At 41.6% G+C, this 27,331-nt stretch overlaps 1 protein-coding gene across 1 annotated transcript; it reads left to right on the top strand.

Moving 5' to 3' along the window:
• The first annotated feature begins 162 nt into the window (after window positions 1-162).
• LOC126525721 (methyltransferase-like protein 22) lies at window positions 163-25,946 on the top strand. The gene is made up of 8 exons (XM_050173639.3): window positions 163-469; window positions 10,604-10,732; window positions 16,486-16,526; window positions 18,360-18,507; window positions 20,318-20,533; window positions 21,551-21,647; window positions 22,681-22,840; window positions 25,420-25,946. The coding sequence occupies exons 1-8, from the start codon at window positions 352-354 to the stop codon at window positions 25,444-25,446; spliced, it is 936 nt and encodes a 311-aa protein (XP_050029596.1). The 5' UTR covers window positions 163-351; the 3' UTR covers window positions 25,447-25,946.
• The last annotated feature ends 1,385 nt before the right edge of the window (window positions 25,947-27,331 follow it).

A 27,331-nucleotide genomic window follows, 5' to 3' on the forward strand; every position in this document is an offset into this window, starting at 1 on the left:
AATTGAAAGTTTCGTATGCACAAACTACCATTTTTAACGTAAAACTTTAGTTAAGACAACTTAGTTGCAGTATGTCTTGCATGATAAAACATTCTAAGACGATATATTTATTTTTTTAAGAGGTTTAGCTTATAACAATTTTTTCTTCTAGTGCGAAGGTTGCTCTAGCAGGGTGCGAGACTCCACGCAGCATTCAGCATGTGTGCGTTTGGTTTCGCTCGTTTTCGCGCTGATGGCGACGTGCGCTTTCCGCTTACCGCGAGCGTTGTGTCGGGTGAAACGAGCTGACCTGTGTGCGCGCCTTATCGTGAGTCCGTAAATGACCAACTCGACTAAAACTTCTTTCAAAACATGCAAGACGACGAGATTGTAGTCTCGGAAGTCCACGTCGACTCCGACAATATCGTCAAGAACGACAACGACCCGCTGCTCGATCTGATGCCCGAAGCTTTGAGGAGGCGGCTACAAGGTAGTCGCATACATCTACCCCTCTGCGAAGAAAGAAAAGACAAAAAAAAATGAAATCGGAAACAAAAAGTTTTGCTATGCACGTAAACAGCGAAGCGTAAGTCAGTTGCCGAGTGCCGGTAGCCGAGCGAGCGACATACATCTCGTACATCAATTAGCATCTTAATTTTTTGGCTCAGGTGCACTGCAGACGACCGTTGCGATTGAAACTACTTCTGACTAGTGGCAACTGAAACCCTCTTTACCTCCCCACGATGTAATGTTCACGTACAAGTGATTACACGACTCATGACAATACGTCAGTTAAACGGCCAGTAAAACAGTCCTTCAAAAGACGGTTTTGTAGGAAAAGGTGAAGTATTGGGGGGCTAGAGAAAGTGTAAACAGAACTTGCACGTTCGTCATTCTTTTTGAAGTAAATGTTACGCTAACAGAACAGTGGCGCCGTACGTCAGTATTACGTCACAGATTTCGAACTGTTTTCGTGTTTCAGCTCAAGAAAATTTTTCTTTGGCTGACAAGATGAGTCCTTATACGTCCTCTAGATTGCAGTGTAGACCTCTTTTACTGATAAACTGCCACGCCCTTGAGGGCACTTGAAATTCGCGATGTCATGTGGCGGGCTGGTGCACGAACTTCAAGGTGGCGTCGCCACCTGCCTGTCCTTCTTGCACCAATTTCCTGGCATTACAAGTCTCATCACATGTAAAGAATAGCCATTTCACAATTTCAGGAGTATAGCTTTCTGTTAGTATCTGTTTAATAGTTGTCCGAATGAATCCTGTGTGAGGCAACAATGTCAAGATGAAGTTATGAAAGTAAAGGTCACCTATAGTGGTGCAATCACTGATTGTGCCAGAGCCACCAGCATGCCAAGGTATATTTAACATGAAACTAGTGCTGATTTTATTAGGTTACGTTGCAACCAAGTTTACGCTGCGCCCTCTTCCTCATAGAACACATGCGATCCCACCTGCCGCAGCTGTGGCTCACCCCCGCATTCTCAAACAATCCTCGCCTTGAAGCTGTTCCTCCACTCCACCAAGTTGAGCACAGTGCCACCCCTTAGAAGACACTATAATTCTCAGGAGATGCTGAGAAGTGTTAGTGAACTGCAATGACCACTTCTGCGCTGCCATCTACTTTCTTGAGTCGAGGTGGAGTTTTGAGTGAAGGAGTGTTCTAGAATATGCGGGTCAGTGCACTACTAAGCATGAGGTGGAGGTTCAATTCCAGGCTGCAGCGGGACGCATTTCGACTGGGCCAAAATGCAAGAACTCCTATGTACCATGGTACTGATGCACCTTAAGTGACCCCTGGTGCATAAAATTAATCTGGAGCTCCTCACTGCCCCCCATGAGACATTGTGCAACTTTGGGGTGTTAAACCCACTAATTTAATTTTATTTACACATAACATAACTCCTTCGGGCATTGTGTGTACAAGTGTATACACGAAGGTAGTGCATCATAGATAGTGATGTTTAAAAGCATGTCACATAAGTCATGATTGACCTCTGCTGCAAATTCGAAAGGCATGTTCAAAATGTTTTAGTGAAAGGAGTTAGAATGTAGGCAGCTGGGTGTTTGCTCTCGGTGCCACTATGTTGCCATGTGAAGGGTCAGTTCTTTCATAATTTTCACTATGCTTTACTTCGGGCATATTTTGCAAGCAGCTGGATAGGTGCTTTCCAAGTGCGCTAGGCTCAAAATAGTGTAGCTTCACGTGCCTTCATTCCTTTAGAGAATTATCACATGGAGTAGACATTCTGTAAGTTGAGAAATACACCGAATAATTTAAAATTCTTATTCTGGTCTACAGCTGCACATTTTTCATGATTCTGAGCGTGCTAGAAGTGTAGTGAAAGCAAATTTGCAAAGGACAGAACGAATTGGCTCTCGAAGGGGAGAGAGATAGCGGGGTTCTTTGACAACCGGCCTCATTCAAAATGGGGAATTTATGACAGAATGAAAATTTTCTCTGACCAAGCTTTATAGTAGTGTCATACATATTGGGCAGCACTCTACAATATCATTGATAACATTTCCTTATTCAATTTTTCATTAATGACTTTAAGCAGCACATTCTGTTAGCAAAATTAAAGTCAGCCAGTACTGAAAGCACAACCTTTTCCTCATGGCTGCAGTTTCAAGAAATAATTACCCAAAGTACGCTTTGTATTCCAGCAGTGTGCTAGGCTCCGAGTGATCACTGACTTCAGTGCTGCATTTACAAGATGCGTCCCGTAAATTGCATAATAAATGGTTAATTAGTCTAATGTTGCTACTGAATAATCATATTCATATCATATAATCATATCAATAGCAAATTCTCATGTCACCCGCTACTGTAAAGCTTCGTCACAAGAACAATCTTTTCTCAAATCCCATTTTTAACAGTCCAAGACAGTTGTCATAGAAACATGTAGATTGGGCACAGAATTGTTTAAAAATGCTGGCGAAGCGACGCATCATAACAAAGCTTTTTTCTTTTTTTTTTTTGCACATACCACAGCCTCCGAGATCAGGCAGCCCGTCGCAAGCTAAGGATCTTGGAGGTCATGCACACACAAGCATGCTACTAGCTCGGTACAAATGAACAGGTCTGTGCACAGGAGCAAAATGAGAGCACATGACAAACTGTGCAGCACTGTACTGTACTGCATCGCAATCTGTTTCTGGAGAGTCGCACGTGCCATGGCCTCCGAAATCTGACACCCTCCTCACGTGTCGGCAATCTCGGAGGCCAAGCACACAAGCACGCCACTAGTTAAGCACATATGAAAAGATATACACGCAGGAGCAAAATGAGAGCACAGGAAGTGTGCAGCGCTCGCAGCAATTTGCTCTTTCCAATGCAATATTCTAGTAAAAAGCTTTTTTTTAAATGTTTTTTCTTTGTCGCAAGTGCACACAGCTGCTCGTAGAACGAGCAGTCCTTTGACAGCGCTGACGCAGCAGCTGGCGTAGTCTTTTGAGCTGTCTGTTTATAACCGTGTCAAGTGTCCGGAAATGCACGGATGCCGCCTCTTTCTGTCTGGGGGGCAAAAAAAATCCCTCTGCCCTTCTGAACCTGTCGGATTTGCGGCATATTTTGCCAAACGTGGCAAACTTAAGGAAAGAGCATTGCCATGAGTGTGTACGAGGACATAGACATGCTCCTGTTAACCCTTTAAGTGGTGATAACTTGCCGTTACAACGAGCATCCTCTGGTGCCAATGATGAGTTAACTCGTGATTGTTTGTCAATTTTTGCACATGTGTATGTGTTCAGTTTCTTGTAATACACAGTGGCTTTTGCCAACTTTTGTTGCACTTCTAAAAATTTTTTCAGAATTTGTCACAGCAAATAAGAAGTTAAAGCTAATTCTTGGCTCTTAGATGAAGCTTGCTCTGCTAAAAAGAAAACTGGTGAAGTTTTATTGACTTTTTGTGGGTGGGTAAGTATGAACTTGTGGGGAAAAAGACATTAACAAAGTATGGAATTGCATTGAATTGCCAAATCTCGTTCTTGCATATCTCACAGAACAGAAAAAGATATGACTGTTCAAAGACATGGCTTATCTATTAAACTAATGTGTCATCTATCTATTTACCAACCTACTAACTAACTTTTCTTGGCCGCCTTGATGATAACATGCCTGTTCCACTAAAGATGCAACTAAGTTCCTCACAAAAGCTTGATGCATTCTGTGGCATGTATTCGCTCCAGTTGTAATAAATGAGACCACGCTTTAAAAAATTTTGTAAAGCACGCTTCTTTTGTTTAGGCATCTCTTCAATGCAACATAAGGCACTTGGCTACATCTGTAAAAATGAGAAAGTTGTCTTTTGCTCCTCAACCCTTCTTATTTTTCTTTCTTTTCTTTTTTCCTTTTTTTTACGTAAGTAATGTTGATGCGCTGTAAGTGAATGGTTTGCACGTTTGTATAATCCAACTTTTTTGTTGTCATTCATGAGCAACAATTAATACAAGTATAATGTACTGACTCATCTTAGAAGACATCTGATTTAGAAGCTCCCGACTGAAGCATCTGTAACTTAGCAGATTTCACAACATTTTTCTTTCAAAGAAAGCGTTGCATTTCAGGAAAACTCGTTGGGCACGTTGGTTGATACTTGGAGAAGCCATTGTAGCACAAGTAGTACCTGTGCTGCTCGGGAACAAAAATATGGCATTAACTTCTTAATTCTCATTAACTCATTAACTTCTCATTAACATGGTGCCACACATACCCACATAATGGCATTAAAACTTAAGAGGAAGCTTTAGCTTGGGCACAACTCCAACACGGCCTATTCAAAAGCAAAAGCATATTTCTGAGATAATCCCTGGACTGATTTTAATGAAATTTGCTGAATTTGAGAGAGAAAGTTCAATATTTGTGACTGTTGGAAGCGGAATTTCGATGAAGGGCCTAAATGTTGTAACAAGAATTTTCAAAAATTATAAAGTTTCAAAAAAATAGAAGCATAAATTTTACAAATTAATAGCTCTGCGTCAAAAACATATTAGCAGTTCTGTAAACAGCATCCGTTAGAGCATTGAAAGCAGGCAAGTTCGATATGTCATTTTATGTCTTACGTGAATTTGTTATGTTGTGCACAAAGGTTGTGCACTAGCTGTGTTTCCATATTACTAAATTCTTTGAGATTCATGTGTAACATATCAATTTTGTCCGCATTAGATGTACTATTAGATGCAATTCACAGAATTAAGGTATCATTATTGTTTACAGAGTTGTAAACTTGACGACTTCGTTTTCTGAAGATTTCTCTATTTTTGACAATTTTGTATAAAAGATCGACGACCTAAATAGAAAATTCGAAACCAACAGTCACTAGATTTTAAGTTTTTCTTTTAAATGCAACAAAGCAGGCCAAATTTGGTGCAGTGGTCGCCGAGAAAAACTAATTCTCCTTTTACACGTATTCAGATAGGAGCACCCGAGCTAACGCTTTCTCTTAATGCCACTTAATACTCTCACTGCCAATGTTAGCAGTTGTGAGTGCACTCGAAGCACATATTTCTGAAGGGAACTGAATTATTTTGACATCAAATACGCTTAATAAAATTTTTAGTGGAACTGCATGAACTGTCACCCGCAGAATGGTTTTTTGATGGTACGTAACGAATGGCAAGGAAACCACATTTACCACCGCTATTGTCATCGTAACATTTAATGTCATGAAAAATGTGCATGTAGCAGTTATTTCAGATCTAGTGGCATTACGTTAAAGTCTTCGACTCTTAATGGCATTAACCTTGCCTGCGTGACACAGATCTAAGACAGACACGAAGAACAGGACAGGTTCTGTTTACTGTTCTTTGTGTCTGGCTTGTACGAAGAAAGAAAAGTGACCCATTACAATCACATTTACTTCAATAAAGAATGCAATTGAATACAGTGACCAATTACTACCTGACGAAACTAATTACATAATTAAAAAGAAATATATATATATATTTACCCTACTTTCTTCGCAATTCTGATTAACATTGCTCAAGTACTGTAGATATAACCAACCAGCCTGGCTGTTTTAATGCATTTTCTGCAGTCCATCTCACATTGTTAATTAATGATAGCTGCTGTTCAAAATTTTTTCCAGCCATCTGAACGATACTGCGGGCTTGCCCATCAAAAATGTGCATCCATGAGGCTTCTACATAGCATGACAGCAGGCATTCTGCAGTAGTTGCCGCTTCAGTCTTATGTCTCTTTTACACTGTACTTGTGTATGTGTCCTCCCTGCTATAATATTGTGTGAGATTAGCGGTATTGTTGAAAATAAATAAAGTAATAGAAGTGTTCAGAGACTGTGTTGCTGATTACAGTCTCATCATTAGAGTAACTGTTTAGATGTAACTGGTTGCTCTGAAAGAGCTAATTAAGATATGGTCAATGTTACCACATACAATAAGTAGTCTATCAGTTTTAAGATATGCGGGAAATCTTGACTGATTACAAACAATTACATGTAATTCCACAACTGCACGTCCATCTTTCACTGACGAATACCAAAGGACAGTATGTCCTTTGGCTGTGTTGGAACTTAGTTCTTTCTTATGTTGATGCATTTAGGTTGCATGCAGTAACAAGAGCGCATTTACTTCTAAGTCAGGGCCCTTAGTAAGCCGAAGCCTTTTGTTGAATGGAAAAGGAACAATATGGGGATCACCAGTGCTACAAGCAGCAGCAAAAGCAACAATGAGGTGATCGGTAACATTGTTTTCAGTCAGCTGTGATCACTCGTTGTTTGAAGCCTCCCGCTTCCCAGATCAACATAGTAGCTCTGACTCCCATATGCATGGAGGAAACACTTTGATTGAAGGTCAAATGCACAATCAATAGCCTGTGCACATTTTACTTTGTGTATAAAATGTCAAACATGGCGAGGACAATAAAACAGGTGCAGACAACAATAACTCTCCATTAAAAAAGTGATGTAATATGTGTTCCACTGTCGTTGTCTTATTATTATTATTGTTGTTGTTGTTATTATTATTATTATTATTATTATTATTATTATTATTATTATTATTATTAGCATCATCATCAGCAGCAGCATTATCAGACACTCCAGATGAATTTTCGTCATCGTTATGATGTTCCGATGTTCCCTGTATATTTGTATGTATGCTAAATGTTTGTGTGCGGAAGCTAGGTGTAATGATAGTCAACTGCAAGAGTTGCTCAAACCAGGTCTTGTATTTTTGACTGATTTATCCCTCAGAATTTTTCAGGATTGCAACGCACAAACAAAGGTAGTGAAACATTTCGTTCACAGCGCATGCCTTTTTATCTTAAATCTTCTCAGACTGTGAAAAAAAGTGCAAAACAATATTATCGCTCACAATCTGGAAGTGACGTAATTCCACTGGCACCTCTCTTTACGGGCTGCGCTGTGGCACCTGTGTGATGCTATTACAGGCCTTGCATGGCATGTTGAAGCTTTTGAAGGTGCCAAAAGGTTTTGCATGCCGCATGTATCGCATCCACTTATAGCCGCACCGGCGCATATTTCCACCTAAGGAATTCAAGCCCAATGCTAAACCTTGCTATCGCTTTCATTACTTTGCCCTCCACGCTGCTGCTGCTGATGATGATGGTGGTGGTTGTGGTGGCGGTGGTGGTGGTGGTGGTGGTGGCCTCATATTATGGCGCATACCCACACTGGGTGATTGGCCAAGAATTGCGTGCTGAAGCGATTACCTATTCTTTTGAAATGTTACTTATTCGATGAAAAAAAAATGAAAAAAATAATAAGAAAGATAGATAAGGAAACATACAAAAGCTAATAAATTACAAGAGAACAATCAAAAAGTTCTTCATTTTGTTGATTGTATGTTACCGCAAATGGCATCAAACACATCCCTGTGGCAAAACTGCCAATTCTTCTTCTTATTATTATTACCATTAATCTATAATTATCTGAATAACATGTCTTGTGCATGCTACTCTGACCTTTTTCCTTTTTTTAAGCCGTTTTACCAGTGCACAAGCGCGTGACCTACTAAACAGGAACTAGGCCATGTGGTTTTGTGTCGAGCAGCAGCAGTGTGATACTCGGAAGCAGTGTTGGGTGCGCTCGTTGTAGGAATGAGCAGCCTTGCAACGTACACATTGTCACGCACTCTTTTTGTGTGCGCAAAGCTCACAGATGTACCCATGCGAGCCTGTCTCATTGTACCCGATTCTGAGGCGAGGACAGATCTTGCATTGTTGCTCATTGTGATGGATAAGGGTGCCCGGCTCACTTTTTTCCATTTTTTTCTTTTCGCAACTGGAATCCTTGTGCATCAGACAGCCATTCTGTTCCGCGAATGCGGTTGACGTCATTATTCAAGCATTCGCCTCCGTGGCTTATGTTGTACACGTAGCCCTAGGTCTGGGTACACGTGGCCTAGTTGTGCAGGTTGTGATGGTGTTTAAGGTTGTCTGGCAGGCGCATCTTAGGGGAAGCAACAGCTTTCGCATTCAGAACAGCCCTATCTCTATTGTATCAGCTAGCAATAGCCTGCTGAGACCGAAAGGCAGCTCAGGGACATAATGACTTTTCAACTCGGTTCCAATGAGAAAGGTCCATGTTTTGTTTAATCGTTTAAGCACCACCATTAGATATGGAGGGCAGGATGTTCGTGGACAAAGTAACCCTTTCTTCGTGTTTCTTGTCGTGAGGGCTGATTTTCTTTGCTTAAACACAGAGGTGAAGGTGTATTATGGCGTGGTATGTTGACATGTTGGTGCGCTATATTCCAGATTGCCATGTCAACTCGTGGTATTTGAAACACGCTTCACAAGTTGTATTTGTCACGTGTGGCGAAACAATGGTCCAGTTCAAACCAGTCCCCATTTTCCTGAAAGTTAACAGCAAGAAATATGCCCAAACTGCTTTCATGCAGTCACATATACATCTGACTTTGTGTCCGGAATCAGTATTTTGTGTAATGGCTTCATGGTTAACCGTGCAAATGATTAACAGCAATGTGCAAATGCAGTATACCCACTGAGACTTATTTGCCTCTAAAGAGACACACACAAAAGTATAGATTTAAAGGAAAGTAATTGCAATGGCACAAATGGCATTTTCAACTGACTTATTTTGGGCACAGATTCAAGAATAAACATATACATAGTCACGCCTCAACAAGGCATCAGTCAGCCCTAACGGGATGACCAGAAGTCGTACAGTCTCATCTCAGAGTTATACAGCTGTATGAGTATATTGCTTTTACGTGCGCTAATTTTTCATGTAATAGGCTTCCATTAGTTCATGTGCCGTCTGGTTCCTGTGCCGTGTGGTTCCTGTGCCGTCTGGTTCTTGCTCCTGCCAATAATCATTATCCCACAAAACTGCAGTAGACACTTGCAGTCCCTGCAGTGTGCAGGCAGGCGTGCCAGTTAATTTTGCTTTAACTTTAGCTTCTCCTCTCTGGGTTACTCATTAAGGCAGCAGACAATCTGTCCAATGTTGGATTTAGCCGCATATCAGGGGGAAGTCGTATACCACTCTTGGATTGCACTTGGCATATGTCATGGCTTGCTCATGGCTTGGCATATGTTGACATATGTCATCACTTGTTCCATCACCAGAGGCAGGAGCGCTATACGTAAAGCCAAGAACAAGTTCCTCTGAATCAAGGTAGCCAATTGGATACAAAGGGACCGAGGAAGATAGGTTGATGTGCATTCTTTGCTAACAATGCGCAAAGTTGTTAATTCAGCCCTTTGGCAGCTGATTTTGGTGCACAAATTTAAGTGCCGAGTGCTTCTGTTCACGCTGTGGTTAACCCCGACAGTTCTTGTCTCTGAAAGCCTAATAGGGTCCCAGCTATTTCTGTTACTGTGATTGTGGGGGTGCTCAGCGCTTATAACGAATATTCGGTATAACACAGTTTCTTTTGTGTGTTGGATTTGACTTCATTATAAGAAGGTTTGACTTTATTTCCCATAAGATTGGATTACATTGTGCTTTGTCAGAGGTTTAAAGAATTTCACTGACGTTGCTTTCCCAACTATGTCGTAGGGGTGTACGAATATTCCAAACCTTCAAACAATTACTTAAATGTTGCCCTATTCAACTTGTCTTTGCATTTAATAGTCACTATTTGTAACTATACATACTTTTCTAATAGTCTTCTAACATTTCAAATGGCCAACTGCATGCTTTCAAGCGTAAAATTGCAGAAACATTGCAATAAATTTAATCAGTGCGATAAATTTAATCCTGATGACCACGGTGGATGTAAGACAAAAGAAATTACTCGTAATGGAACATGCTGCATTGCTCAGTAAGCCAGGCTTTTTCGACTAACCCAATTCTATTCGGTCACCAATAAGTTCTTAGTATGCAAATAAACTGCTTATCTGCTCCTAATATTGCATTTGTGCTTTTGATAAATGCTTCATAACGGACAGTATAATGACAAAAATTTGCTAACGTTGATATACTAAGTGTGAAGGTCATTTTACACTAATGATGAAACTGGCTGTTCATTATTCAAAAAAATGTTCAATTGAATCCCCTTCTGACACTATTCAGTTTGGTCTCAGAAACTTACTATTCTCACATCCCTGCTGTGTCTTTCATCAGAATCATGTGAGTAACTGACAGTGACAAAGAAATATATTTCAGTTGCTCAATCACGGCTGCCCGTCAAGTGGGATGTGGACATCAAAGTGGTTGACCCTGGTCACTTGACGTTGGACGAAGATGGAGACCTTGAATTGTCTAGGGCTCGTCGGAGCGCACAAGTACTCTTAGGTGAGGACATTGTTTGCAGTGCCTTTTCTTGCTAGTAAGGGCATGCCATGTCATTACCGGCACCTCACAGCAGGCTGAGTATAAAAAGCTACGTTCACACTTGGGAAACGGCAAGCGGGCGGAAAAGCCAAAGCGGCCGGAAAATTTTTTCCGCGCAATTACAAGATGTTCACATTTGTTTTGCCACTGCAATGGAAACCACTGCCACTTTCACCCACATCCATCTAGTTTGCGTACGTTTGTCCACATGGTGGCGCTGCTCATCACACTATTTCAAGACACGTTCATTCGTTGACCCATCAGTTACTAAAAGCTATAATTTCCCGCAACTGCACGTGTTGTTTTTAACTTTCGTCTACCATAAAAAATAAACAAGACATAGCTTTGATAGTTTTACCTAGTTGCTTTTCCTAAAAATAGACAATGAACAACAGGAAATGTTAAATTTTACGACCAGATGTTTACATGCTAGTGCAGCTTCCGGTGAAGCGGAACCGTTTTCCGCTTCGCCGCCTGGCTTTCCGCCCGTTTTTCCGCCTAGGCGGGCGGATTTTGTCAAGTTCTTTCCGCTTCCACCTGCTCCAAGACCAAGTGTGAACGTAGCCTAACTGCATAACTGCTGCAGGATCAGCACTATTAGTACTGCTTTATTATATAGAGGACAGATCAGGGAGGAAGAAAAGGAAAGGCCACAGGCATTGTAACTGTCTCACTTTCCAGTGGACACCTGAACTGTCCTGTGGTCATGGGAAAGATACAGGGAAGTGGGCAGGAGCGACAAAAGTTAGGCTACGTTCACATTTGGGAAATGGCAAGCGGGCAGAGAAGCCAAAGTGGCCGGAAAATCTTTTAGTGCATGTACAAGATGTTCACATTTGTTTCGCCACTGCAGCGGAAACCACTGCCGCTTTCGCCCACATCCATCTAGTTTGCGTACGTTTGTCCACGTGGTGGCGCTGTTCATCACACTATTTCAAGACATATGTTCATTCATTACCCATCAATTACTAAAAGCTATCATTTCGTGCAACTGCGCGTGTCGTTTTTAACTTTCGTCTACCATGAAAAATAAACAAGACGTAGCTTCGATAGTTTTACCTAGTTGCTTTTCCTAAAAATAGACAATGAACAACGGGAAACGTTAAATTTTACGACCGGATGTTTACATGCTAGTGCAGCTTCCGGTGAAGCGGAACCGTTTTCCGCTTCGCCCGCCTAGGCGAAAAAACGGTCGTCTAGGCCGTCGTTTTTCGCCTAGGCGGGCGGATTTTGTCAAGTTTTTTCTGCTTCCGCCTGCTCAGAGACCCAGTGTGAACGTAGCCTTACAGTAAAAGAGAAGTAAAGAAACTCATAAGAAGATGTTAGATGTAAAGAAAGCAGTACACAACACGACGATGGGCTCTGTGTCAGAAATGCTTGTTAGGGCTTAAGCATTATTTCTAATAGTATTTTAAGCAGTTCAAATGTAGATTTCTCTGCCTACAAGTTTCACAGCACAACTACAGTATGTGTCTGTATGCTGAATCGTCTCATGAGGTTTGTTGCAGAGAGAGCTTTGTAACCATTGTTAGAGATGTTACGGACAGATTTTTATTAAGTATTTTTCTAATTAAATTCACATTGCATTTGCGCAAATTTCTCACGTGGTCTGCGTACTGAAGTATCGGTCTGATGGTTAGGTAGACCAGCTTGAAGCGTAGTTCTACCGATGTAGAAAGCTTTCAGAGTCAAGGCAATAAAGGTGACCTGGCGATCTCACACAATAGTTTTTCTATGAAATAGATGGGAAAAGCGCAAGGAGTACAATGTTATTAGTACACAACATAAAATAAGAAAGGTCAACCGCGAAAGTATTGAGAATGCAGAAGTCGCAAGGAAGTCCAATTTTCTCGTGGCTTTTCCACTGAGTCGAGGATATAGCTTTAAAATGCGGTAGTCGGATGGAGAAGTGTCCATTGGCATTTTGATATAAGGATAAATACATTGATAGATCACTTTAACTTTCTGTCAAATTCCATTCTCCGAAACTTGTCTTTAATTATGGCCACACAATAACACTTAGAAAGCGTGCCAATCTGGTACCACACCAGTGAACATATTGCTGGTTCTGGGAAAACGCACTGCGCACATCTTCGACAGACACATGTGGATACTACAAAAATGATCACGTAGGCTCCACAGAAGTGAATGTTAACGAAAGATGCAGCACTATGCTTGTGTTTGCACATGCCATGTGTGCTTCGTGACACTCACTGAACATAATAACGCATGCCTGCACACACATAAGGTTTGTTCAAGGGACATGCAAAGTAATTTCATGCTTTGGGGCTAGGCCAGCCATTTTTGGAGCGAGCCAGATTGTTGATCCTATCGCACATCTGCTACTGTCTCGTTTGACAGTGTAACGCCCGCAGCTGTTGCTTGACTCTCTCTCTCTCTCTCCACGTAAACCTGTACTATGCCTCCCCTTTGAGTTGTCACATGCTGCTTTCAATTGTGAGGCCCAACCGTTCGTTCGTTCTTTTTTTTTTTTTTTGTCTACAGGCACGTGCAGTGTCAGCGCAGCTGTCCTTTCTTATACCATGTGTTGTTTTCGAGACAGCAGGAAGGGACATGCTTAACCGAGAAAGGCCGTAGTGAACTAACCTCTTTCTTTCATTTTGCTTGCTTGCTTGCTTAGAATTGGCGGGCTCATTCTACTGAGTCTCAGTTTCCATTTATTGTGCGTTGAGAGAGAAGACAGATGCCGGGAGATGGAATGCAAAGATGCACTCTCGTCTACTTCACATTTGAGAAATCTAGGCACTCAAAATTAATCTGGAGACCCTCACTATTGCGTCCCTGATAGTGCGCTGTACAGGTTGAGGTTATTAAACCCCACATTTTGATTTTAGTATTTTCGTACCAAATGCAACTTTATCTATACTGAGGATTGACCGTCTGGGTGTTCTCACTCCTTTTTCTATTGAGTTCACAGCTACCAGTTTTTACTTGGAGACGTCGGATGTTTCTAGAAGGAGGCGTTGACGCATTGCATTCCATCGATCACACCCAAGGCGCGTGTGCGTGCATGTTGCTGGCATTTCTTGACATGAATGTGGAGGCTGAAAGCCTGGCTCTTAAGTGCGTGCAAGTGACATTTAACTGATATAGCAACGACCCTCCACTATGCTTTAGCCGCAGATGCTGAACCCCGACATTCACGGTGCGTTGCCCTTTGTGTCGCGCGTTTATTGAAAGGAAAAGAAGGCCCATGTGTCTGCTTGACTAAACATGCAGCTGAAGTTTTCCAGCCGTGTCAAATGGCATTGCACGTACGTGAAAAATTAATTGGAGAGAAACACCAACTTTGTTTACAAACAGCACTTTGAGCCTCTGCACTGGACTAACGTCTGACGGCTTGCAACATCTTTAACCTTTACCCGTGTTGCAGAGTTATTCATACTGAACCGAAATAGTAGTGCGTATCTGAGAGTTTTGGATTAGGAGACGCAGACGAGTTGCGTACCCAAGAAATAAAGGCGGCGACACTGCAGCCTCTGTTCATGGGGTGTTGAGCTTGAAATAGACATTGCTGGCCCGAAGAGGTCACGTTACTCTCGCCATGAATGAGAACTTGCGAAAAGCATGCTGAGACTAGACTAGCCAAGGCAAGCCTTCAAAAAAAAAAAAAAACACAGCAGGTACGGAATTAGTTGAGCATGGCGGTTCCGCCTTGACCTTTAATCTTGCTAGAGCGTTTCTTAGTTGCTATTAACGCCATCCTGCTCCGGTAAGTGACAGCAATGAAATGCTGATCATAATGCACATTCGCAGCAAACATGCCCTACCAGAAGCGAAACTTTCTTGATGCTTGGATTACTTTGCCTCAGTTTCATTCACAACCTCAACATGTTATATACATATTTTGCTTTACATCAACAGGGGTACTTTACGTGTAAATTATTCCTGTAATGCCTAAATGCAGTTCCATATCTAAGAAGAATTCTGGGCACGGAGAGGGCATTTGTGAAAAACAATAAAATGTCATTTCTGTAAAAACCTAATTAGAACAGTAATTAATGAATTAGTAAATGATTTTCTAAACTATCCGCGACTGAAACTTTGCTTTAGTGCACAAGAATGTCGCTGCATGCGGGGAGTTTAGTTTCCCTTGCTTAAGTAAGAATTGTGAGGTATCAAACTCACCGTAACAAAGATATGTTTTAAATTACAGGGTTACCTTTTTTGAAAACGTATTTCTTTTACTTAGCCTTTTATTGTGGTTTTATATGTTAAAAAACTGGTGACAATATGTTGATTATGCTGCGAGCAGTCAAGCCTTGCATTTGGGGACAAAAACCTATAAAAAGACCTACAATGTTTTTCTGCTTCGGTACGCCACCAAAGATGTACGCAAGCGTTGGGGCAAGGCAGCCCTAGTGCTTGCGCATTTTTATCTAAAACTCTATAAACAACCAGTTTGTCACGTAGGTGAGGTTGCTTAATTAGTGGCACATAAGTATATGTTAAACCTCAATATAACGTAAGTATTTAACTTTTCATAACTTCTTGTCCGTAGAACGTCATGTGTTTGGAACCTCAATATAACGAATTGCACTTGTACACAATTTCAATATGTGTCACGATATTTCGCTGCTGCCACGAAGGAACGCCGAGACAATGAATGGAGACTTCCAGAGACGCAGATGGTCATATGGTTGAATTACAGACGGCTGCTTGCAAACGCACCTCTCTATCTGCACACAGCATGTCCAAGAGCAACCGTCGAAGCGGAGCAGCGTCGCATTCCGTATAAAGTCAGAGTGCGATAAGATCCTATCATACCCTGCATGCTGTATGCACTATGTGCAAGGGAAAGTGTGCAAGGGTGCCTGAAAAGGATGGTAGCTTGATCAGTGCTGCCTTCCTGTGCGAGCAAGGGGAAAACGGCGGCACTAGCTCGCGGTAACGGGCGATCAAGCGCACGCACGAGGGGACAGGTTGCCGCTCTCATATTCTAGCACGACATCGCGTGGCCATCGGCTCGGCTGTATATGCAGCCTGCTTGCACTGTTGAGGAGTAATCTGCCGCGTGTGCAAAGAGTTGCTGCGCAGGGGTGGTACGTTGCATCCTGCCCGCTCGCTTCCCATGTGTTTTAGTACTGGAGGTTGCGTAATCTCGTGTTTCGGAGACGCGTTGAAGCGAGATGCGGATGAAGCATTTGCTCCCCACTGCCTGTGCTTTTTGTGATAGCGCCATCCTGCTGCGGGTGACACTATGAGCCGTGGTGTCAGAGTGGACTTGAAAGTGTGGCTGGCCTCACTTTGTACTGCTAACATGAGGATGTCAACGCGGCATGAGATTGTACCTTTTGTCCCTTGCCTACTCTCAAATTCGACAAAATGTTTTTCTTTCCCTAATTTAAGTTTGATTTTTCCGATTGACCAGTAATTCTCAAACTATTGTGGCCCTTCCGTGTAAGAAAAATCATCGGTGATAATCGGGGATCGTACTTATTTGCATGAAAGATCGAATTTCATTATGATGACATTTCGATATAGCAAAGCAAATTGCCGATTTTACTGACTTTGTTATGTTGACGTTTAACTGCAAACTTATCAGGTTTTGTCAAAACAATCTGCAGTCAGTTTTCCCATAGCAGCCTGCATAAATGGGCCATGCTCTTCTCATGTGCCATGCGACTACTAACTGGCTTATGAACTTCAATGTTGCCAATTGCTTAATGATGCTCTTATTTCTTGGTTCCCAGATCACTGCCCTGCGACAACGTTGCCCACTGTCGGACTACAGGTGAGGCTGCAGACATTCCTGTGGAAGTGCTGATAAGTGTTAACGGGAATGGTGGCACATTTCTCTGCAGAATTTGAGGATGTATTTCTCAAAATTTGTGCGAGGTGCAGATGGATAGATGCGACCTCAGTTACTTGTTAGATTCAGTTCCGCTGTTGGGACATGTGCCTTGAAGTGAATCGTTGCCCTGTTAATTAGTGAAACAGTGTTAATTAGCTACCATCACACTGCAATTTGCTGTGTGAGTTATAGCCGCTTAATTAATTAATCTAGTTGATCTGACAGGATTGTGCTATCTGCCGTAAAATATTTCTAAAAACTCCTTTTCCGCTTAAAGAGATAACTTGGTGTGTATGTAATAATTACAGAATACTGGAAACGTAGGCACAAACAGCTGTACTGGTGGTGACATCTTGTGGTGTTGTTTGACCAGTGTGCTTGGAACTCTTATTGAAATGAACGAATATGTTCTGCTCAGCTGCTGATGTAAATGTGGTTGGCTAATTCAGAGGGGTTAACTTCCCAAAGCAACGCTGGGGCTGTAAGAGATGCCGTAGCGAAGGGCTCCAGATTAATTTTGTCCGTGTGGGTTCTCCAATTCGCACTTAAGTCTAAGTACATGAGCATTCTTGCATTTCACCTTCATCAGAATGTGACTTCCATGGCTGGAAACCAAACGTGACCTCATCCTCGGCACCACAGCACTGTAGCCAAGTCACCACGATGGGTACTGGCATGTGTGGTCGAGAGCAGCAACGTCATCTTTATGAGTTTATCATTATTATTAATTTTTTTCTTTCGTGACACGAGCATCGAGTGACACATGTTTCTTGCACAGCACTTCCGGTTCACCTCCTGAGACGACTGGGGACAAAATTCAAAATAAATCAGGAAAAATAAATATAAAAAAACTAGTAAAGTGCGAAATTCGTGTGTTTCATTATAGATATGATATCAGAGCATAAGTTTAGTTACAGGTAGAGTTACTGAAGTGTTTTGAATAATTAGAATTAATTAGAAATCACTGATTACCACACACAAAAGCACAGAATCGTAGCCTTTAGAGACCCGCCACGTGAGCACGACTGGCAACATTCCTGGAAACCCGGAAGTAGAAAGCGGGAGTAATGACGTCACACGCAAGAAAGTGGCACAATATTTAACTGGCTAATTAATGGAAAACAGTTGCCTGGCATGGACTGAAGATCTGCCTAGCAGATCGGATGTGACCTAACTCCCTCCTCTCTCACTTCTCCTCTCCCAGCGTCCACCTGCTCACTCGCTTGCTCGCAATAGCTGTGCAATCGCAATCATTAATGCTCTGACGTCAGCACCGGAGAGGGCGAGTAAGGTGTGCTTCATGTGCCGCTTCCTAGGAGGCTATGCCCCACCAGGTGGCGTGTGCTGTTTCCTCCTCGCCCTCTTTCACTCCTCACCCGCATATCGTGCCAGGGAAAACACATTCACTTGTTTAACCTACAGAACACCAACGCCGAGGTGCGAGTGCCACTAAGAGACACCTAAGTCAAAGATTGGGGTTGCCTACCATTATTTTGATAAGGAGACTCGTGCACCTAAAGAAAAAAAAAGAAAGAAAAGAATTTAACGCATCTGGAAACTCGTGCAGCTAAAAGAAAAGAAAAAAATTTGATGCATCGGGTTGAACATGGCTCAATAGAATGTCGCCATCAGTGTTACTCTTCCCACCTACATCTCCGACTCATTCCTGTATTTCGTTAATGGTAATGTCTGTCGCCATCGCCTCCATCAGTAATCTCCATATAGTATATCTATGCATCATTATCAGCATCGCCAATTGCTTTCATTGCCCAGGTGTGGAAGGCCGCGTTGGTGATGTCGGACTTTTTGCTGCACCGCGGCAGGGAGCTCTTGCAGGGAAAAGGGGTCGTCGAACTGGGAAGTGGCGTCGGACTGTGCGGCATTGTGGCCGCCGCGTTCGCTGACTACGTCTTCTGTTCTGGTGCGTGTCTGCGAGGCATGCTTGCATGTAGAATCCCTTTGTGATGATAACAGCGCAAATTTTTATGACTGGGGGTAAAAAAAGCCTGTTTGTGTGTAAGCTGCTTTCATGTTTCCATAAGCTGTGAGGTGCTTGTTCTTAGCATAATTGGCTTTCATTAGGTTACATGATTACTGCTAGAATGACTGAACACTACATCGTCATTTTGTCCCTATTTTTTCAGATTTCAAGCACTAATCTATGCCGTTTCATAAGATGTGAAGCATGCTTTACTATGCAGAAGACACTTGAGTAGAAAATGAGGATAAAACAGCACATTTCATTTTTTAAGTTGAGGCTTGTTATTATTATTTTTTAAAAGGCAACACATTTCACTTTTGGGCAATCAATATTTAATTCAGTGATAATGTTTAACGTCCAAAAGCAACACAGTGGTTGTCTATGAGAGATGCCGTATTGAAAGGTTCTGGATTAAATTCAAAGTTCTTAAAAGGAACAGTAAAAGAAACACAAAGTCAGTTTAATCTGATAAATTATTAAATGTATTTTTTATCCTTGCAGAAATACATTGACCGTTAGAAGTTAAAGTGAAGGCCAGTGTTTCATTTTTTTTTCCGCGCTAGAACTACAGCGCTGATTTGTCAGACGTGTGACCCCATGTAATTCAAGGTACCTTTTCATATCTAGGCCGTTGTGCGCAGTGAAAGTTATTGAATCTTGCTAGGTACAGTCCTTGGCTTATTCAGACTGCAATATACATAGCCCATCTTCACAAAGAAAAAAGAAATTAACTGGACCCAAGCAGATGCCATCACAATGTGTGGCATCATGGCAAGCTGGTGTGGGAACTTCAAGGTGGCATCACCGTTTGTCTTTCATTTTTGTGTCTTTCACGGTTTCCTAAGTTTCTTCTTGTGTTAACAGTCACTTTTCTCATGTTGTAGATGGGTAATTTATTGATACAGCTCAAATTATTTGTTTCTTGAGTGTTTCTTTAATGTCCAGCTGAAGCTTCGTACGCGAGAGTTTTTTGCGTTCTACTCCCACCAGAATGCGGACACTGCAGTCAGGATTAGAACTCCCAGCCTCGTGCTGAGCATCCGAAAGCCACAGTAACTGAGCAGAGTGGTATGAAAACATTCGTGCAGGTACTCACTAATCAAAAGAAACACTCATTAATTTCTGTTTTCTTTGCAAAATAATATACCAGAGGCGACAGGTTAAAGGAGTGCTGTCATGGTAATTTTCACTAGTCATACTTTCTCTCTCTCTCTCTTTTGCATTTTAAATGTGCATCCCTCTCAACCTTAATAGAAAAACATCGGCAGGCGTCAGAGCACCCTAAATAATGTACTATGTTTCTTGTTTCTACAAAGCAGTTTCGGTATCTAGGAGATGGATGGTTGAGTCTGGAAATCTGGGTGCATCGGCTAACTCTGTTTGTGCAAGCACAGCCAGAATAAATGTGCGCAGCAGTCTTCTTCATTTCTTTTGTGAACAGTATCACGATTCCTAGTCCTATTGAATGAATGAATATTTGATGTTTAATGGCGCAAGGGCCAGATGTGGCCAAAGAGCGCCAGTAGTCCTATTGTTACATGGTGTTAGCAAAACATTTCGCTGTGTCTTGACGTCACGATGACGTCGATGATGCCGTGGTCGGCGTTTCGAGAGCCACTTCACTATGAAACTGTTGTGTCTTTCCAATTTTTCCAGCTATCATTTAACACTGCTTTAACACTGTTTTGGATGGATGGTCCGTATTTCGATACCTGGCGACTGTGTTTGAATCCCTAATGTTGTTCTCCAGATGCCTGGGATGAAGTTCTACATCTGTGTCAAAGAAACCTGGACCAGAACGAAGACTTCTATGACGCTCTCGACGTGAAGCAGTGCCCTACGAGGGTAAGGTGTTTGGATTGGACAAAAGGGCCGCCACAAATGCAAACTCCAGAAGGTGCTTTTGCCTGGTCTGCGGAAGACTTGGACGACTTTGAGAAAACGGGAATCTTTCTGGCCGCTGACGGTACGTCATCATCCTATTCGAGTTTGTTGAAAGAATTGTCACGATTACCAGGAGCCCACTAATACCATACGTACTCATGCAAGACCCGCACTTTTGTTTTCCGGAACCTTGGCAGGTTGTGGCTGTTAGACTGGTTAGGCTTCTGGATCTCCTCTAAAACCATAGACGACGTTGTGAATTATGTACGGTATAATATAGAAAAAAAAAAGAACCGACTGCACACTGTGCGTACATTTATTCAACATTCAGCACCACTGATCAAGTACCTCCTTGTCCTTCATTGCTCCCACTCTTGATATCGCTCTAGTTGTTACCAGAGCTTGCTAGCTACTTCATCGGTTCACTCCCTCCCAAGTATATGGTCATCCTCAGTACCACCCATGCTGTTAGATACACCAGCAACCTTAATACATTTAGCAATGGTATCAACTGATGCCAAATGCCATGCGTTCAAAATCTAACTTCTGCTTCAATATATATATACACAAACATATATATATTCTCCAGATTTGGGAATTTTAAAACAAAGGGTGCGTATCTTAAATGAGTAAACACGGAAATCACGATTGGAAGCACTTGAAGTGCAGATCACTGTACAGTCCAACTTCGTTTAGTAATTAAAATGCCTTCATTGTATCCTGTATTCAATTTAGCATAGGTACTGGTATTGGTGGAAAAAAAATAATAAATTTTGAGAATAGCTCTTCTCGCGATCAGACATTTTTGCTTCCCGAATATAGCTGAATATTTATATTTCAAGCTTTCATGTGAACAAATATTCACTTCACTGGAACCGATATTGTCTCGGAACTTGAATTTTTCGGTTTCACTGTGGCAGTAGACTACTCCCTGAAGTGAACTATGACAAGCCAAATTTCATATTTACTTCGTATATATCCAGTAATTTCGTATGTCAAGGTTCAGCGGTATTTGTTGTGGTAGCTACCTCCAGTTCATGCATTTATCTCCATTCTTCTTGCGGTCACTCGCAGTGGGGCTCATCTGTTCTGGTTGCAGTGGTGTACGATGACCACCTGACCGACTGCCTCTTCGAACTGCTGCTCAAGACCGTCACCAGGGGTAACCAGACGGTCTACATTTCCCTGGAAAAGAGGTTAGGCTCTGTCACCTACGTGTGCTGTGGCTCTCGCGCTTTCTTGCCGACTACGAGGTGATGGGCTCGATCCCTGCACGTACTTACGACAGAAGAATGCAAGAAGGCTCATCTGCTGAGGTTTTGAGGCACATTAATGGAATTCTCAGGGGGTCACGAGTTTCTCCAGAGACTTCCACTATGGCATCTCTCAAAGCACAGGTTTTGCTTCGCAACGTTAAACCTTGTCAGTCTTATATGTGCTGTTGCATTGGTGAATGGCTGTGTTGGAAGCCACTGAATCAAGCACACTGTTGCTTTTAGTAATGTGGTAATACTCTGTCAACGAAATGTAGGGCTTTAACATAGTTAACCTTACCACCTAGGTACCTTACCCCGACATCCCTGCTCCTATTCTTTTCCAGCAGAGGACAAATATAGTCCAAAGCTAAAGCATGGATTTAAAAAAAACATAAGACATTGTCTCTTAGCAAACCACCTTGTCAAAAGTCGGTCAGAGGCTGATTGACTGAGCACTATATGTGGCTCTGAGCAGGTCCACATGCTAATCTTGACCTGTATTTTTGAAACAATATATTTCTTTTATCCTCGTCTTATCGTCCATGGATATGAGTGGCTGGTCTTGGCGATGACGGTGACTCAGTGACATGCCAGCAAATTAGAAGTGGCAAAAAGAGTGCAGAATGTAATGAGGTGTTAGAAAATACGGCTTGAACTGTAATGAATAGGTGAGCCTTTAGTTTTTTTCTTTTGTGAACTCTAAGGAAAGCACAGCATCTTAATGGCATTTAAAAGCCTGTACATATCATGTCATCATATTTTGATGGTATCATCCTATGCAATGTCCCTGTAAGCCACAGGTACTATGGTTTATTTATTAAAGCATGCAACACACGAAGCAGCATTCAACATAAGATTTTTTTTAACTTTCTGTTTAAGCAGAGATGTAGTTGAAGTAAGGGTAACGACTTTGTTGTTTCAGACTGTACACAAGAGTACAAATAATATTTCACTCTCTCTCTCTTTTTCCCAGGGTGAATTTTACTCTAGAGGACCTTGATGCTGCGAGTCCATCTCACATCCACTTCGTGCAGTGGTTGAAAAAATTGGAAGAGCTTGGCTGGAAAGTTTGCGTCGTCAACCTTTCGAGCGTGCCGCAGTACTTTGGCAGCTACAGCAGAGACTCGTATTTGGTGAGACTTGCGAGACTTTTTTGCCACAGTGATCCATTATCAGAAATAATGCAAGAGCACATTAGACATGTTAGATATCTTTTCCCGTGGGTGTAGTACCGAAGCTTTGAGTTTTAACAATCGTCAATCTGTTTACCCACTGCAGAACAAAGGCTTCCCCTAGCACATTCTGTGTTGCGGCAGATGACCCCATCCCCATTTCTGCACATTTCCTCATTTGATCACACCGCCTAAGTTCTGCTCTCCTTGGCTGTGTTTCTTATTCATTGGCGCCCATTCTGTTGCTGTACTAGAACATTAGCTAGTCGCTCTACATATTATGTGGCCTTCCCAACCACACTTCTTGATCTTGTATTGTATATCAGGGACTGCTGTCTAGTCCATACTGCCATTTCTCCCTCCTATTAAAACCTACCATTTTCCATGCCGTCACTTATTTCTTGAATCACATTAGTTTCCAACCTCTCGTTTTGGGCTTTGAGCATTCTTAGTGCACCCGTCATGGTATAGCTTAGTGGCCTTGGTGTTCTGCTGCTTCGCTTGAGGTTGTGGGTTCGATCCCAGTGACGGAAGGTGCATTTTATACGGGCGCAAAATGCAAAAACACTCTTGTACCATGCATCGGTTGCACGTAGAAAAATCCCAGGTGGTCTCAATTAATCCAGAGTCTCCCACTACACCGTGCCTCATATTTGGATTGTGGCACACAGAAGCCTGCAAATTGATTTTTAATTCCCAAGACAAAAATGTGTTGCATTTGTTCTACGAGTGACAGACAGATGAACTGACATTGATGCCACGAATGTAAGTGTTGTGGAAACATGAAAGGGAACATAATGCTCATGTTCAGTGCCCGCAGTCAAGAATGTTTTTTTTTTTGCCGAAATTGTGAAAGGTGCGACGATATAACAGTGAGATTCAAGCTTGAATGTCTGCAGTAATCATTATTTTAACAAATTTGATAGCATTAATCATAATATCCTATTTTCTAAGCTCGAAGCAATTGGCATTTGCGGTCCTGCCCTTTGGCTACTAAAAAGCTACTTAAATAACCGGGTTCAAGTTGTTTCTGTTTCCAGTGCTTATTCTCGACACCGAACTACTAACATCGGTGTGCCTCAGGGCTCCATCCTGGGGCCACTTCCGTTTTTAGTTTATATTAATGATTTACCTAATCGTCTTTCTTCGACAAAATGCATTCTGCACGCTGATGATAGCACAATATTCACTTTTCATAAAGATATCTCATCTCTGGTTAATAAACTAAATGCTGACTTAGAAAACATTCTAAGGTGGTGTAATGTTAACATGTTATCTATTAATGCAACTAAGACTAAGTTTGTTGTATTCTCTTCACATCAGCGAAACAGCTTCCATTCCACCTATCAGTCTTGGTCCCCACTGCCTTCATCCAAGTTCATGTTCATCTTTCCTTGGCATTCTACTTGATTCTAATCTGAAATATCACAATCATATTGCTCACATAAAAAAGAAGATAGCTTATAACATATGCATCTTATTTAAAGCACGCCCTTACTTCACACGTACCACATTGCTCTCACTTTACCACTCTTTCATCCACTCTCACATTTCTTATGGTATCATATGTTGACGAAACACCTATAATATGTACTCATATTACGTCTTTACAAACAATTCAGAACCGAGCCATCAGAATAATTACCTACAGTTCACGCTTTTCTAATGCCACTTCCTTACTACACGAGAATAACATCCTTACTATTTCTGGGCTCACTAAATACAACCTAGATATTTTTTTCTACAGATTTCTACATAACGAGCTACCATCGATCACATTTTCACCATCTAACCTGACAACTAATAGTGCCACCAGATTCACGTTGAATAACAATTTTCTTTTACCACAAATCCGCACTTACTACGGCAAACAAACTGTGGAATTCACTTCCATGTCAGTACGGAATACTCTTCCTCTCATTAAGAAAAATACAAGATCTTTACACCAATTTAAAAGGGAACTCAAAATGCATTTATTATTGACAAACTAATGAGAAAATTTACTGTAACCGTTTCTTGTCCATTCTATTTTTTTCTTTATTGTTTGTTTTTGTTCTTGTAAATAAACTACTGGTATTTTCTTCACATACAATTCTTTATGTTACCGTGAGATAAGTTAAACCTTGTTATTATTTGTAATGAATTCTGTATTTTGCTCTGTTAACGTTCATTTCCTGTTCTTTGTATACCTTATTATATGCTACTGTTGCTTTAAGATGTCAATTATCATAACTATTCTTGTACAGGAGGTCCCGATACAGTCTTTGACTATAGGACCTCCTCCTGCATACTAAATACTTGTAATTCGACCCAACTTCTAACAATAATATCTGATTATGATTCTGAAATTAGGCATCCCCTTTTTATGTCAGAGCTCAGTGTGGTGGGAAACTTCGTTACATATGCAGTAAATTTTCTTCCGACTTTCGTACTCTTCGTCATCCTTTCACGTGTGAGAAATGTACGGTAGAGTGTTTACAACATTGAAATTATTTGTCAGTGCTCCTTCAAATTGCGGACTTTTGCATTTTTGTTTTCAGGAACTGTGGGAGCTGAGACCATGCTGACTATCAAGAAAAGATCCTGAGAGCTCCACTCGGCCCATGAGCACACGGCAGGGTCAATGCACTCCCGAGCATTGCATTTTCAGTTGCTATTTGGAGCTGCTTTCAAACAACTTTCCACCCATGGCAGTATATTACGTCAGTTGTTCAGAGCTTCTGTACTGTCGTAGAAAAGATGTAAACAAGAACAAGTCAGGACTAACCAAAATGTGTTTTTTACTGGCTTCACTATTTTCTGTGATGCAAGTGTGATTTTGGTTTTGCTTGTATGCTGCTCTGCATAACGTGTTATGCGGAGCAGCACCACTCGATGCCACAACACACCTTTGCTATTGAGTTTGCCGCCGATTACGCCTATTTTCATAGTTTTCGGAGCTTGCTTTGGTTAATACAATTTTTGGATGATATGTTTTATTTTCCGGTTCCCGTGAAGATTGTATCAACGAGAGACTCCATTGTATGTGTACGAGCACTATTTATTAAAATGCAACAACTCAAGCTCGGCTGTGCAGTTTTAATCGAGCGTTAACTGTACTGGTGGGCTGCCCAAGTTGGAGGAGACGACGACAAGGTCTGGTGTTCACTATGCGTCGGTCTCTATCATACTGTTATGAGCCAGTTATTCTGCAGATGTAAAGAATGTTGAAGGGGCTTTATTTACACTGTTTACAAACAGACACCAAAGCGGTGCCACAACAACAAAGATGGCGGACTGCTGGACACCACCTTGTCCCTATTTCTTGCCTGCTATACAATTCAACATCTTCTACATCCGCAGACTAACTAGCTCATAACAATGTTTCCGCTTTCTTCGCTTAATTGTTGTACAATGTGCAAGTAAACATTAATGAAGATGCATTATGGGCGAATGAGCGCTTTTTATGGAGACGTCATACTGAGAAAGAGTGTACTCGTGCAGCCGTGATTACGTTTTAGGCCAAGGCTTGTTTGAAAGAAGCCAAACAACCAACATCCCAGCATTTTTGTGGTAACACAATGCACATTAGGAAACATACACAGGCAACGGTGCCGTGCATCCTTCTTGCTAATGTTATAAGAAACTCCACGCCTTTGATCGACACACTGCAAAGCCAGACTCTTGAGCGTTTCGTTTGTGATTGTACAGTGATGGCTGCAGTGTCGAACAATAAATAAAAAAAAACCAAGAAACAAGCAATGTGGTCTTTACCTTGTTCGTCTGTTTTTGTTTTCAAGAACGCATTGGTGAAGGAAATTATGTAGTGAAACAATTTCTCTTTCTTAAGGCACTCATTTTTGTGTACCAAGGCTCATAAAGTTTGATGCACTTCTTGCAATCCATATTCACGTGAAATTAGTCCTATGATAGAATTCGAATGTGGAGGCATAGATTCTTTTTTTTTTTTTCTACGAGCAGCACATTACAAAGGCAGTAACAGGCAGCGACTTTCACAAAATTGACCTGGCAAATTTTTGTTGAACCGTTGACTACTTCTTTTGTGGTTATTTGTACCCATGTTGGATGAAAGTCTTAACAGAGATTTCTTGGCAACATAATTTGGTACCAAGGAGAAATAAGACCGATTCTGACAGCCAACGATACCTACATTAACCATATCATTGTGTATGACATGCAACATATTATTTGGATGCCAATATCATGAACAGTTGCAGTAACAAGGTCACATTAGCACACAGCATACAGTCAGATCCCAATATAACAAATCACGCGGGACCACCGAAAATTATTTATTCTGAAAGGTCGTTATAGTGAAGGTCCCAAAATTAACCATGTCGCCTATCAACCCACCCATCAGTCCATAAGTTGTCACTGGTTGAACTATCCACGAAAATGTTACTGTTGACTCTTGGCCCACACTTGCTATTTTCATAGATTCCACTGCCATGC

The sequence above is a fragment of the Dermacentor andersoni genome, chromosome 8 (assembly GCF_023375885.2).
Source record: "Dermacentor andersoni chromosome 8, qqDerAnde1_hic_scaffold, whole genome shotgun sequence".
Taxonomy (NCBI): domain Eukaryota; kingdom Metazoa; phylum Arthropoda; class Arachnida; order Ixodida; family Ixodidae; genus Dermacentor; species Dermacentor andersoni.